Source organism: Denticeps clupeoides, chromosome 10, assembly GCF_900700375.1.
Source record: "Denticeps clupeoides chromosome 10, fDenClu1.1, whole genome shotgun sequence".
In the NCBI taxonomy this organism is placed as follows: Eukaryota; Metazoa; Chordata; class Actinopteri; order Clupeiformes; family Denticipitidae; genus Denticeps; species Denticeps clupeoides.
The window spans coordinates 6,960,194-6,975,234 of record NC_041716.1 but is presented as its reverse complement, the minus strand read 5'-3'; the positions used below and the strand labels follow the sequence as shown (position 1 = coordinate 6,975,234).

Genomic DNA, 15,041 nt, shown 5'->3' with positions numbered 1-15,041 from the left:
CGGGAAACCCCGCCCACTCGGGCTTTTTGCAGATTCAATGTAGCAAATCAGTGTTGCGTTTGTTGATACATTTGAACACAACTACATAACAACCGACACACACAAATCAATTGAAACTAGCTTTAATATTTTCGAGGTGGACAGTCACCTGGAATTCATATTCTGCTGCTCATACAGTCAAATGAGAGCTTATTGACAAACTGTATATTTCAGGGGCCGTTCATGGAGAAGCATGACTTCTTCGTTTGTGTCTAAATTTGTATGAATAATTTATGTCCCGTTGTTAGACCGGCTCAGTTCCTCACCATCACCTGTTAGAAAGAGAAAAGCAGATGTTACTGTCGTGACCAGATGTGGCTACAGAGTGTGTGTGGCGTGTGTCTGAACTCACGTTGCTGATCCAGGAACTGTAGGCGCTGACGCGGGTGAAAACCGAGGGCTTCTTGGGGTAGTTGCACCCCAAGCTGGAGCCGAAGCTCACGATGCCGTGGACCTCCCAGATACCCTGAGAATTCTGGCAGTTCAGAGGGCCACCGGAGTCTCCCTGTGTGAAAACAACACGCAGGCCGCGGTCAGTGAGTCTCTCTCTCTCTCTCTCTCTCTCTCTCTCTCTCTCAGCAGAGCAGTTGCACTGAGTGAGTGGTGAGCAGACTCACATTGCAGCTGGCCAGCTGGCCGTCACCTCCGGCACACACCATGCTGTTGGTCACCAGGGTGCCCCACCAGTCAGGCTGAGAGCAGACGCTGTAGCTGACCACAGGGAGGCGAGCCTGCTGCAAGATATCAGCAATAGGTCCACCGGCTAGAAACAAAGACAGTGGTGTTGTTGTCAGCATATTTTAATCTATCCATCACTAACAAGTGGCTGCCCACTGCTCACTCAGGGTGATGGGTTAAATGCAGAGGACAAATTTCACTGTGTGCACCGTGTGCTGTGCTGCTGTATATCACAAGTGACAAGCACTTCACTTCACTTCAATACTTCAGCAATATATGAAGTGTAAGCAATAACTGTCTGTCATTCAGTGACATCAGGGTCACATTTAGGCCAACGGTGAATGAGATCAAGCAAATTGAAGATTGAAATCGATGAAAGCTTGAGAATGAGGTGCTGCGACGGCAACTGAGCACAACAAAGTGTGCTAAGGGCACTCACTCCAGAGGCGACCCCAGCCAGTGACATAGCAAGGAGTGTTGTGGCCCAGAACCGCGCCGGACTGAGGCAGGCAGGAGGGCATGATGGTGTTGGAGGCGGCCACAGGGGTCTGCAGCTTGATCAAAGCAATGTCGTTGCTGTTGAACAAGCAGATGGTTGACAGAGTTAGATGAGGACACATGAGCATTGTCACATGCACATTATCTAAAAGATGTTTATTGGAGACTACAGCAGAGTTGGCAGTTGCCACAGGAGAAATAATTCACACATTTCATGTTTGAAACGAGACAGACACAAAGTTTTGTGAAGGGAGACCCACCGGATCCGGGCGGAGTCCCAGTTCTCATGAACCACAATCTTGGCAGGAGCGATGGCCATAGATCCGGCCTCATTGCTCGCCTGCAGGTTGTGCTTGCCCAGGTAAACTCTGTAGGTGTTGGAGCTGCTGCAGAGGTGCAAAGGAACACAGACGAGCCCTTCAGAAAGACCACATTTCCCACAGCAATTCAGGCAGTCCTGAAAAAAACCCCCCAAAAAGCGACGCTGTACCTGATGCAGTGGGCGGCGGTCAGGACCCAGGTGTTGGAGATCAGGGTCCCGCCGCAGGTGTGGTGGTAGCTGCCACTGCTGCCTCTGTACTGGAGAGACACCTACAGAAAAGAGCAAGAGGTGAGATGCTAGTTCTACTGAAGCCCGTGGCAGAGTTCCAAAAGGTCGAAACAACATTCACGTAATACATTAGATGCAATGAAAGACGATACAGAACCTGCCAGGGCCAGCTGTGGGGTCTGACATCGTCTCCCCCAACCACTCTGTTCACCGATGGGGGGAAGGTGGGTCGGCCACAGCCGTAGGCTACACGTATATGCAAAAAACATGTACAGCACCAATGAAAGGTGTAAAATTGTAAAAAAAACGACATAAATCAAATGTAATAAAAATGCTAAATAAATAAAACACGTTCAATAAAATGTTTAAGCTAAATATAAAATGGAAAGAATGAATTATGTTATTATTAGCTTCAGAACAAAAATGGGCCGGGATAACATGAAATTCTGTATGTAAAGCCTGTGTAGATCTTCATAACTGTTCTAAAATTCATCTAATTTCTTTGGGCAAAAGTTGTTCTTACCACCAGCAACAAACAAGGCCAAGACCAGGAACATCATGATGACGGTGGTGAGTTTGGACGCTGGACTGCATTTTATACGGGAACGCTCAGTTGCTTGGCCATGGTCTGGGAGACGTTGCTTAAGAACCAGTTGCTGTCTTGGTGCAAACAGCCCCGCCCCAAAAAACAGCCAATCTTACAGATAAAGTATCCAAATTTACTCTGTATTGCTGCACAGTGGCTCAATCTGTGAGAATCCAACAGCTGAAACAAAAATGTATATGAGATAAATGTGTATTTATGTCTGTCTTTATGAGGAATTAGACTGATTTATGAATTGCTACTAAAGAAATTCCTTAATCAAAACATAATCCTTCTTATTTGAAGGCTCTTTTATTTCGTTTTGCATGCTTTATATTAGAATTTTTTTTATATAGCAAATGCAAATATAAATGTACATGATATAGTTTGAAAACATGGTAGAGCTGCATTCTGACTGATTTAGGGTGTTTTTAGTCAATCGATGTGAAAATGGATGTGGGAAAATCTTATCGCTCCACACCTGGTCACCCTACTGGGGTGGTGGGGGGCAACTTTCTCCCCTCTTTTGTACACGTGTCGTGGGTATATAAGGAACCGTGAAGGAGAGCAGGACCTGAAGATAACAGGATGATGAAGTTTGTGGTGCTCGCTGTTCTTGTTGTTGGTGGTAAGAAATCTTCTTTTTTGATTCTATATTAAATCTGACGTCTGACTCCATGGAATACGCACTTATTATTGCATATTATTATGGCAATAATGTTTGTGTCCTAAGAATGATAAATGTATTCTCTGCAGATTTTAACTTTATTGCAATTATTTTTTTTTTGCATATGTGACATTCTAAAATGCATTGTGCATTTTCCATATACTATTAAATGCTGGTATCTGATGTGGGTTATTCTGTGTCTCTGTAGCCTACAGCTGTGGGCTGCCCACTTTCCCACCCATCGTCACAAGGGTGGTTGGAGGCGAGGATGCCAGACCCCACAGCTGGCCCTGGCAGGTCAGGGACACTCTCAGATTGTTACACCTTCATAACAAACAGCCATCTAAATGAGTGCATTTGTACAGGGGCGCCTTTTTGTTAAAGAGCCACAGTTTTGTATGAGAGGTAGATGAACTGGACATGAGAATGAGGATTTTGAGAGCGCGCCCCTCTGCCGTCTGTTTTCAGATCTCTCTGCAGTACACCAGGAACGGTCAGTGGTACCACACCTGCGGTGGAACCCTGATCTCTCCTGAGTGGGTCCTCACTGCCGCCCACTGCATCAGGTACAAAAAGGCCAAAAGCTTGAATGCACCTACTCTGTGGCAGTTATGGAGACCAACATGGAGCCATTTTAATAAAATCAATGCATGAAACATATTTATAATTTTTGTATCAGGAAAAAGTGAAGTATGTTTGATAGTGTTCAGCATAAACTGCTGTCTAACTTAAGGAGGATGAGAGAAGCCAAGAGTGTGAAATGCTGCCATCGCAACAAAAGCTCCATGTATTGGAGACTCAACTTCTTTTTCTGTATTATTTCATAGTTCTGTGTATTCAATTTTATTCTATAATGAAAAAAATGCAAGACCCATAAATAAGTAGGTACATACAAACTTTTGAATGGTAGTGTACATCAATAAAATAGTAATATATATAAAGACACATAATTCATATAAAAAAGCAGCATTACTATTGCATTATATTATGCAGATTATATCAATTTAAAGGATGAATGGCTAATGCTCACTCTCTCTCCAATACTATATGCAGCAACACCAACACCTACAGAGTATTCCTGGGCAAACACAACCTGGAGGAGACAGAGGAAGGGTCTGTGGCCATCGCTGCTGGAAACATCATTGTGCATGAAAAATGGAACCCCTTGTTCATCCGGTACAAACATGCAACTATTCATATATTTTTTTTGTTTATAACAATTGGCACGAGGACTGATTTAATAAGATACCGTCTCTGTACTCCACAGCAATGACATCGCCCTCATCAAGCTGGAGACCCCTGTCCCTGTCTCTGACACCGTCACTCCTGCCTGTCTTCCCGAGCCTGAATTCATTCTTCCCCACGATGAATCCTGCTATGTCACTGGCTGGGGACGCATCAAGAGTGAGTCCCCATGGGCATAAAACCCGCAAGTCCCTAATCCTTTTTTTTTTTTTTTTAAAACACAATATAATATTCTTTGCTGGGTTTTGGCATTTGTGCAAATCTCTTTCTGGATCTGCTGTAGCTGGTGGTCCCCTCGCTGAGAACCTCCAGCAGGCTCTGCTGCCCGTGGTGGACCACGCCACCTGCACCAAGCCTGACTGGTGGGGCAGCCAGGTGAAGGAGACCATGGTCTGTGCCGGTGGGGATGGTGTTGTGTCAGGCTGCAACGTGAGCTTTCCCACACCCGTAGAGCACATAACCAAAAAGAAAAAAATACAATATTAACAGATATTTCCCTCCACAATGCAGGGAGACTCTGGTGGACCCTTGAACTGTGTGAACCGTGACGGTGCCTGGGAGGTCCACGGCATCGTGAGCTTCGGTTCAGGCCTCAGCTGCAACTTCCCCAAGAAGCCCACCGTGTTCACCAGAGTCAGCGCCTACATGGACTGGATCAACGCTGTAAGCAGATTTTTTTTTGTTTCCTGGAAAACATAGAAGAATAACACAAAATGAAACTCTAACAAACTTTTAGTATATCCAGTATATACTGTCCAAAATGCCTAAAAAAAACCAAACTTAAATAGTATAGTATTTATGTCCAAAAAATAGTGTGTAATTCTTTTGGTGGAACAGGTGTTTGAGAAGGTGTTTGTGAAAATTTGTCAGTAATTATGTGCTGTACAACCACACAGAGCTCAACCGGACTAGTGTTTCCATATCCTGAGCATGCAATATGCGATTGTGAAACATTAACTATTGCACATGGTGGAAAAAAAAAACAATTATAATTATTATTTTTTATTAAAGGTTAACTTATATTGTATAGATTTATATTACAGGCCTCATGGTCTCAATGAGAAACAATTCTGATCAATCTCAATCTTCTCTCTTTTCAGCACATGCTCAACTTCTAAGCAAGTTGTGATGAATGAAGGAAATACCATCATGTGTCTTCAGTAATAAACCATTAAATGAACGGCTCCCCTGTGTCAGTTCCTGTAGCTTCCAGTCAAGCAAACATATATCACAAGTTTCCAACAGTAAATCAGTTATGTCATTTATGATGGCAGCCAGTAAACAAAAACAAAAAAAAAAGGATTTAAACGAACGGAATTAAAACGAATATTTTCTTTCAGTTATATAAATCTTATGTATAACTAGATGCATGAGCAACTTTTTAGCTCACGTTTGACCATATACTCTGTGGTGCAGCTGCTTTTGCTCTTAAGACCCCTTCACCTTCAGAAAAGGGAATGAAATCCCTAATAGCTTTTACTGCAAATCCCGATTAACCATTAACCTGCTCTCAGATAACAGTCCTCTATGCATACAGCCCCTGCGATCCCAGAAAACCCCCACAACCATAGCACCCTTCCTACTAATGCCGCATAGCCAGATTGAGCAAGGCAGGTACTTACAAAGTGCTACTGCTTCACCATTAGAGGGACTCTGCAGCATAAATAATCCCAGACACAAGATGGATATTTTTCACAATGAGTTAACAGGTAGCCATTTTGAGTGGCATTGGAAAAACAGTAGTGTGGGCCTATTTAACTTGCATGGAATCTTATTCCTAATATGAAGATGATTTATTAATGGCCGTCAATAATGCAGTAAAACAAGTGATGATAATATCCTCAATGTAATACAGTTAGTTAGGACAATAGCATTAATATTCAAATCTACACATACACCGCTAGAGGGAGCCCAAGTACGGTGTTTAAGAACCAGTGACACAACATAATGCAACAGATTGTTTTAATACCACATTTTCTTTACTTGCCAAGATTTTGGAAAAAATCCATACAGTTAGTATAGTAAAAAATAAAAAAAAATTATACAATGACTAGAGTGTTCAGGAGTTAAATAAGTGAAACAAATACCAACATATGTGTGCTTTTTTGTGACTAAGGGTCCAGACACATCATGATTAATGAACTATTCAGATTAAATAAATAACATAATTCAATAACTCGAGGAATGATTTGTGACTTCCTGTAATAGGAAATACTGCTTTGTTCCTTATGGAGGTCAAGTTTCCTGTACGTATCAGTAACCTGAGCCCAGTGAGGGGCAGGTGCACTTTCTGCCCAACAATATGTGTAACACACAAAGGGCAGTCACAAAATATGACAAGTCCATTGTTTTACTATGTTTAAAACCACACTAGATTTACTTCTGGGTGTTTATTTCAGTGCACTGACCATTACTCACACATTTTTTCCTCAATTTACTGTTTCCAAAAACAAGGTAAAGGGGGTTTAAAGCAGCATGTTCAATATGAAACAGCGATAAACAAATCAGCCAGCCAATAAGGTCTGACGGTGGAGTCCAAACAGTCACTGTGCGTGTGCTGATGCCAGATTCCATGCTGAGGGAATCCAAGACCACAGCTGGACCATGAAAGAGCCCCACTGTGCACTCAGCCAATCAGACAGCGCCACCCAGGAAGCCTAAGAGGCTGGACCTGCTGCCAAGACAACTGAGAAACCATCTCAAGGCCTTAATTTCCCGCTCTCATGCTTTCTGTCGTTCGTTCTTTCTCCTGAGGCTCAATCTGAACAGTACATACACTGGCTTATTACTAACAAAATGCACCCCCAAACACACAAGGGGCAGTCTCTCCAGATGTTTTTTTTTTTTTTTTGGTGCAGTCTAGTAAGCAGACTGGTTGGCGTCTCTTTTTGCTGCACGAATGAGTCCACTTCCTCTTCTTTCTAGCTGGGGTTCGATGACCTCTGTGACTCCAGAAGTAATTAAGAACTGTTCCTTCTCATTGGCAATCCATAATATGCCATGTTCCTCTATGGAACAGCTGTAGAACTTCCTCGCTCCTCTCCCTCAGAGGTCAGGAGGCTTGTCTTCGTACCGCGGTGGCGGGGTCAGTGGTTCGATGCTGAAGACGGTCGTCGGGTTTGAGTCGCTAGCGCACTTCACGTGGAGCTTCTCTGACTTGATGCGGCGGATGTTGAGGAGATTGATACTGGGCCGACCGCCACGCTTGTTTGTCTGCAAAGCCACCACGGGAACTATCTGAGAAGGATGGGATCCGGTGGTCGGCGCCCCCTCCACCTCCAGCTCCACCTCCAGCCGGCCCTGTTCCAGCACGTCCTCGTAGGAAGGCAGCTGGGAGCTGCTGTTGCTGAGCCTGGGAGCCTGGCCTTCAGGATAACGACTGGTGCCCACCACCTCCTCATAACTGGGAACATTATATCGGTGCAGCTGCTCCTCATTCCTGCAAACACATACAGTCAATAAGACAATAAGACAAATAAAACTCACTGCGCACGGATCTTAAAAGTTTTACAATCTACAAGCTTATTTACACCATCACTTGCCTTTAAAACAAACAAATAAATAAATAAAATTCCTTTTTTTAATGGGGGGGAAGCATACGCTATATCTAATTAACCCCCAAAAAGACCATTAGACGAAAAAAATGTTTTGCCAAAAAAAAGGTGAATTTAAGTTGAAAGCCAGTTAGAAAAGCTCAGCCAAATGTGTTTGGACATTGGAGTTAATGAGTAAATGCAGATTCTGCTTTTTGTGGTTTGAGGATTTTCTCCAAAATTACATTTTTGCAAAAGCAACAAGACTTTGTGCTGGTGTTCAAGAAACTTTGATCAAAATAAAACCACCCAGTAATATAATGGAAAACACTCAATACAATTATAAAATGCTGAGAATTTTCATTTTAAGGACAATTAAACACCCAAAGGTATTGCGGTTTTGTTTCTAGACCACAAATGGAAGATGACACCACTCTTTCAGAATAATTTTGAGAGGAATATTATATTCAGGACATTGTATTATGCTCAAAGCTCATGAAAGTCTAGACGCTCAAAGTGCTAAAATATTATTTACTACTAATGAACAAATTTAGGATTTTTCACAATACAGAAATGTTTGTCATTTAGAATGAAACTACAGAAATAAATCACCTTATTACGGTTTTTGGAAATGTAATGCCAACTTACATAGCGGGCCCATTCTCGCCAGATGCCTGAACGTTGCCGTCCACGCCGAGTGACTGTGCCTGCAGTTGGCGTCGCTTGTTCCTCATGCCTAGACACAGGGACAGCAGGAGCATCCCGATGCCGCCGCTTACCAGCACAAACGCCACCGACGACGTCTTCCCTCGCGAGTCCGGCCCCGGCCGACTGCCGTTGCCCACCGCCTCTGAGGGCACCACGCTCCACGCGATCATCACAACGCCAAGCGCCACCAGCCCCACGCCCAGGGCGCACAGGGCGTACTGGGAGCCTGAGCTGCTGCTGTTCGGGGCGTGGGAGCTAAAGTCACTCTGCCCACTGTAGCTCATGGTCCCGAAGGGAAGTCACTTCAACCTGCGTAAAAGGAAGAGCGAAAAGGAGAACTTATAAACACAGGTGGCACGTCGGACAACGTCACAGCAAATATGGCTTCCGGGTTTTCAGAAACCACCACTCACTACAGCAGGGGTCTACAAGTTCCATTTATTTCTCATTACAGATCAAACCGCAAGGTCCATCATTACCTTCATCTGTCATTATCTGTCTTTCATTTGGTAAAATGAGTCAGTCACTAACTTTATTGCAAATTTTAAATTGCTGTCTGAAAGATCACCAAAAGTAGCCCTTCAGGCCTAAACATGATGGAGACAATAAAAAAAAAAAAAAAATTGGCACTCTAGACACACTCCTGTCTGGGCCTTTAGGAATATAAATCCCCAATTTGACAAATACGCATACACAAGCAGATACATGCAGGAAATCTGCAACTTTTACTGCATGAGTCAAACTGTAGCCTCTAGCATATATATAAATAAAAAAAAAACCCACATACATACATACATATAAATAAATAAGCATAAACAGCTACACTTGCAACATGTTGTCCCAGTCCAATGAACACAAGTGCACAACGCAAGCTGTCTGGTTTCATCATTCGCACAGAGCAACCGAGACTGAAGACCGCATTTCAATTCAGGTATAATAACATAATGTTTATTGCAACTGCATACATACATACATATAGATAAATAAATATACTGAATTCTTAGTGTAGAGCTAAGAACACACCTCCCTTAGAGAGAAAAAAAAATCCCTTGATACCAAATGAACAATTTGTAATAATTTACTCATTACGCCCTGGCTGTGCTCTTTACAATTCGATGTTTATTTTAAAAAAAATGTTTAGCACACTATGCTAGTATGCTAACTATTGGTCGCAGTAAAATCACATGGAAATTCTGGCAATGCCACGGCAGGGGCTACTTTACAAGGTTGTTCTTACATCAGACCTAGGTGCCATGTGACTGTAGCATGTATGATATGAAAGCGCACCGGTTTACAGGGCACCAAGAAGTCCATTTCTCTTTCTGACAACAGTGCGACAGAGCCAAACACGCGAACAGTCCAGACACTTGCGCAGGCAAGCAAAGCTGCATGCATCTTAATACACCTCAGATCGTGCCTCAAAACCTGGCACAAAAAGGAGTCGAAAAACAAGGCTACACCAGTTCCAACTTGAATTGGAACGGAGAAGAACCCCAGGAGGGTTGAGATCACATCTCAACCGGGCTAATTCATCCACCGTATTTACCTTGTTTTACCAACGACAATGTAATGCGACAAGCGTCTGAGGCCTACACCACCGCCAACTGGCAACGAGTAGCTACACCAGAGCCCTTCTGTTGTTGCCGCGACAGCGATCTAGTTCCACGTCGGCTTCCGGGTACTTCGTCTTCAGCCCAGGCAACAAACAGCTACACTTGCAACATGTCGTCCCGGTCCAATGAACACAAGTGCACAACGCAAGCTGTCTGGTTTCATCATTCGCACAGAGCAACCGAGACAGAAGACCGCATTACAATTCAGGTATAATACCGTAAAAATCGCATCTGCTAAATTGATATATTTACCACATTCAAGCCGGTTAGGGGGTCTTGCTGCTTCGGCCCTACAGTCAGTGGTTTAGTGCTACCCTGCTTGGACATATTCACGTGGTTTCGTAGAGAGAAACAGAGTCGTGGAGTTAAACTTCCTGCGCTGGAATGGGCCACGAATCAGTGACACGGACCGACTCTTTCTGCATCCATCATTTTTAACTACTGAATTATAGCATCGTTTCCTGTGGGAAAGAACGCTCCCTTGCTGATTGGCCGTAAACATTTCAGACAGCGCGTAAGTCGCGCAAATCCACACGAACGCGCTTTAAATGCCCCTGTTAATACCCATTCATTCCTACCCCTGGAGGAACAGTGTTGGTCAGCCTACACGACAGGGCTACTTAAAATGAGCTTTTGTGACTAATGAGCGGGATTCTGCAGGCAGACAAAACACGAATTTTTATCCGCTACGGATTTAAGGAGCCCTGGCACCCCCGAAATAGGATCTTACAGCAGGAGTTTCATTCATGTGTCTAGGGTTTCCAACGCTGTACAATAGCTCCCTGTGAGCATCAAGGAGCAGCCAGTGAGTCACGAATCGGCTTGCTCGGCGGCAACGCCCCGCTCACGGCCCCTAAAACCGAACCACCGACCGTCACGGTGGGACTGTTTTCAGGGTCAAGGGTGAATGCATGCAACAAGTGGGCAAACTGGTGAAACAGTAACATTTTTTTTTTATTGGCTTTGCCTGCATGCAAATGTCCGGGCCGGCTTTCCTCACCAAACCTTCCCTAAAGCGGGTGGGTGAAGCCTGGGGGCAAACAAAAACTCGCACCCGCAGAAAAACAAGACACCATGGGCGACCCTAAACTGCGAAAACAGTCACATGACATTCTAAAATACAATGGCAAGGTGTGTCTGGAGAAGGAACTCCTTTTTTCACTGCATCACACATAAATCACAGTCATTTTGCAACAGTCTTACAGACATTAAAAAAAATAATAAAAAAATTGTGTTTCAGGTCAGCACAACACTATAATGAAAACGACTGTAGATTCATTTGACATTCAAACCATGTGTGTACATGTGTGTCTAAAAATACAAATCTGCTTATTGTGACAGTAAAAACCACCAATATACATATTGATATACACTACAGGCCAAAAGGTTTGGACACACCTTCTCATTCAATGGGTTTTCTTTATTTTCATGACCATTTACATTGGTAGATTCTCACTGAAGGCATCAAAACTATGAATGAACAAATGTGGAGCTATGTACTTGTGTATACATGTGTATATATACACACACACACACACACACACACACATACATATCTCTACATATATAATTTCCACGAATTAACATGCAACGTTTACAGCAACACAGAAATGTAAAGGTATGCAGATTCATAAAAGGTTGTCATTGGGGTCTTTCCCCAAGTGGAGATTTAAGTCAGCTTCCAGACCCAGTTAGTGCTTTAAAAAAAAAAAAAAAGAAAAAAAAAAAAAAAAAGAAATTCATTTTCTGGTTGCCAGGAGCAACCACTTGTGTAAAGTGGTGCAATAGAACGTCCCTTGCCGTTAAGACCACAATTAAAATCAATTGCCTTTGCTTCAATTTAACAAGCATAAGTAGTCTGGTAATCTGATAGAGGAGAGCATGTAGGGGTCTCCCTACATTCCTTTATTTTACGAGGTGACATGCCACTCGTACAACGATGGACTTCCTGTTGAACCGTATCTGCCGTTACTGGCCTGTCCTCGATATTTGTGGAACGAATTTTCAAACTTCTCCAGAGACAGAGAACACAACTGAATACACAGACTAGACGGGGGTGCTTGGGGAGAACTGGGAACCCGGGTACCGTCTGACCTGACGACCCGACAGAGCCAAGTTTCAGAAAGAGGGCGAGAGACTAAACAAAACAGGACGAACGGCAAACATTTTTCAACCAGCTAGTTTTCGCTCAGCTGAAAGGAACCACGATCCAGAGGATCTGACATGTTTGGGCTGGAGAAAGATATCGTGTATCATGATGGACCATCACAGCAATGATGAGAAGACATGCATCCAGGAAGCAGGGATAAATTTGACTGATTTCCAGATTTTTTCCACCCCATTTAGAACCCAAGACAAGACACATTCAATTTGTTGCTAAATTAAATATATTTAAACTCATTTAAAAGTAAAAGAGTACAATAACATATAAGGCTCATATCTATGTACATGTATCTTGTATTATTTTAATGGCACTACTATCGATTTGGTGATACGTGATTTTCCGAAAGATTAAAAAAGGTCCAACCTGCTAGGAAAACACGGCCGGTTTGTTCGTACCGAATCGATGCGGTGCATTAATAATGCACAATTAGAGGAAGCATCATTAAATACCGCCATCTCGTCACTTTTAACAGCGTCCAGGACTCATTCTGCTTCTGTTCGGTCCGCTGAAATAAAATCTCGCAATCACGCAAAACCTGCGAACTTTCCAACACATTTTCGACCTCCTTCGGACCGCTGAAGTTGCGAACTTTTAAGAGCCGGGACGGGGGTGATGGCCGCCACGTGGAGCGTTCTAGTTATCGCCGCTTTTTTTGTTGCGTTCAGACGAACTGGACCGTCGTGGCCGGACTGAGTTCGAGGACGACGGCGGTTCCAGATTTTATTTTATTTATTTATTTTTTTTAAACGACACAACTTATTAATACGCAGATGAACGGAAACGCGATAAGAGAAGCAACGTCACCTCGGGCAATAATTCTAATCGCAAGGCGAGTCCAAGAAAAAAAAAAAAAAAAAAAAAAAGATAAACGTTTAACAAGAAAGCAAATGTTGTATTAAACCGGACACGGTGATACACGCGCAACAGACTTTACCGTCAGTGATTTTCCGCGCTTCGAGCCCACGGATCCATTGTCTTCGGGGTTTTTCTTAAACGCGACGGGGAATAGAAATCACGTCAAAACGTCACTTTGTTCATTTTGTTGACTTTGATGACGCAGCGGCGCTGATAGTCCAGTAAATGACGCCAGAACTTTTATCCTGAGAGAGACAGAGAGAGAGAGAAAGAAAGAAAGAAAGAAAGAGGGGGAGAGACACATCTTCCTCCGCCACCAACGCCGGAGACTCGGCTTAACCCCTTCATCCCCGCTCGGCCACCGTGGCCTTATTTGGAAGCGGTTTTATTCATTCATTTATTAGTTTATTTTTGGTTACCACAAACAATATACAGTACAGGCCAAAAGTCTGGACACACCTTCTCGTTCAATGTGTTTTCTTTATTTTCATGACCATTTACGTTGGTAGATTCTCACTGAAGGCATCAAAACTATGAATGAACACATGTGGAGTTATGTACTTAACAAAAAAAGGTGAAATAACTGAAAACATGTTTTATTTTCTAGTTTCTTTGCTCTGATTACTGCTTTGCACACTCTTGGCATTCTCTCGATGAGCTTCAAGATGTCGTCACCTGAAATGGTTCTCCAACAGTCTTGAAGGAGTTCCCAGAGGTGTTTAGCACTTGTTGGCCCCTTTGCCTTCACTCTGCGGTCCAGCTCCCCCCAAACCATCTTGATTGGGTTCAGGTCCGGTGACTGTGGAGGCCAGGTCTCCACTTTTTGTTAAGTACAGAACTCCACATGTGTTCATTCATAGTTTTGATGTCTTCAGTGATAATCTACCAATGTGAATGCTCATGAAAATAAAAAAAAAACACATTGAATCAGAAGGTTTGTTTTGGTCTGTACTGTATAATCAGGTCGATATTTATTATAAGATTCTATTATTAGCTCAAGTTCACAACCCCACTTCCAGATAAATTAAATGTAGAAAACAAACAGTGGACTTTCCCTCGTTTAGATATTTCACTGATATACTGACACCTCTCTTGTCTTGCTGTCGTGGTTTCTTCTCCAAAATGATGATTCTCTTCTACAACCACACAAGCGCACCTATCTTTGCATTATTGTGCATACGCAGTAATACTGTTAGTGTACCGAACTGTGAAGGTTTCTGTGTTCTACGTTCCACCACACATGATTCAGATCAGGAAACATGTGGCGATGAGCAGAGAGGCCAATTCAGGTCTGTTAAATGAAGGTAAAACCCAAAAAAGTGCAGGAGATGTTGCATGCGGGTGACCACTGCTGTATATGGTTGAAAAAAGGCCACTTGACTATATTTTCCGCTATAGAAATGATGGACGCATGTATTTTAAGTACTGCTAATTTGCTTCCTGATGTTAATGCTGGTATTCTTAATAATGTGATGTCAATTAAAACATATTTAATATTACCCTGGAATGAGAGTGGCTTTTAGGCTTAAACAGCATAAATGTAGAAAAACGGCTTGTAAACTGGGGAGAAACAATACAGATCTTGTGTGTTACACAGATATATGTCCTTATCCTGTCCAAACAAGGTTAAAGTCTAGCCTACATGCTTTTTTTATTGCCTAGTCAGCTCTTATGGTTGTAGTGGGCTCAGACTCATATTCAATACTGATTTTGGCTTTGTGACAGAATCAACCACAAGAGCCACAATACAACTGTGTGCACAATTATTATGCAAGTGTGTATTTTGAGGATAAATGTTAATATCAAGCAAATGATAGTACTGCTCGCCTGGTCCCCCCATCTCTGAAGGTAAAAGGAAAACATTCATCTAGACTCTTCTCCGTCTTGGCCCCTCAGTCACTGAGCACC

General features: G+C 43.0%; 3 protein-coding genes across 3 annotated transcripts; 1 reads left to right on the top strand and 2 right to left on the bottom strand.

Annotated features, from left to right (window-relative positions):
• Positions 1-307: 307 nt before the first annotated feature.
• LOC114798023 (chymotrypsin-like elastase family member 2A) lies at positions 308-2,325 on the bottom strand. Its single transcript, XM_028993379.1, has 7 exons — positions 2,289-2,325; positions 1,923-2,011; positions 1,706-1,806; positions 1,476-1,601; positions 1,157-1,293; positions 657-802; positions 308-544 (listed from the first exon to the last, which is right to left on the bottom strand). The coding sequence occupies exons 1-7, from the start codon at positions 2,323-2,325 to the stop codon at positions 308-310; spliced, it is 873 nt and encodes a 290-aa protein (XP_028849212.1).
• Positions 2,326-2,936: 611 nt separating this feature from the next.
• Positions 2,937-4,959, top strand: ela2l (elastase 2 like). Its single transcript, XM_028993378.1, has 7 exons — positions 2,937-2,976; positions 3,224-3,312; positions 3,484-3,581; positions 4,069-4,191; positions 4,283-4,419; positions 4,544-4,689; positions 4,771-4,959. The coding sequence occupies exons 1-7, from the start codon at positions 2,937-2,939 to the stop codon at positions 4,957-4,959; spliced, it is 822 nt and encodes a 273-aa protein (XP_028849211.1).
• A 1,246-nt stretch (positions 4,960-6,205) lies between these two features.
• tmem51a (transmembrane protein 51a) lies at positions 6,206-13,438 on the bottom strand. The gene is made up of 3 exons (XM_028993125.1): positions 13,213-13,438; positions 8,442-8,810; positions 6,206-7,699 (listed from the first exon to the last, which is right to left on the bottom strand). Exons 2-3 carry the CDS (start codon positions 8,783-8,785, stop codon positions 7,306-7,308), a joined length of 738 nt encoding a protein of 245 aa, XP_028848958.1. The 5' UTR covers positions 8,786-8,810; positions 13,213-13,438; the 3' UTR covers positions 6,206-7,305.
• Between the last annotated feature and the right edge of the window lie 1,603 nt (positions 13,439-15,041).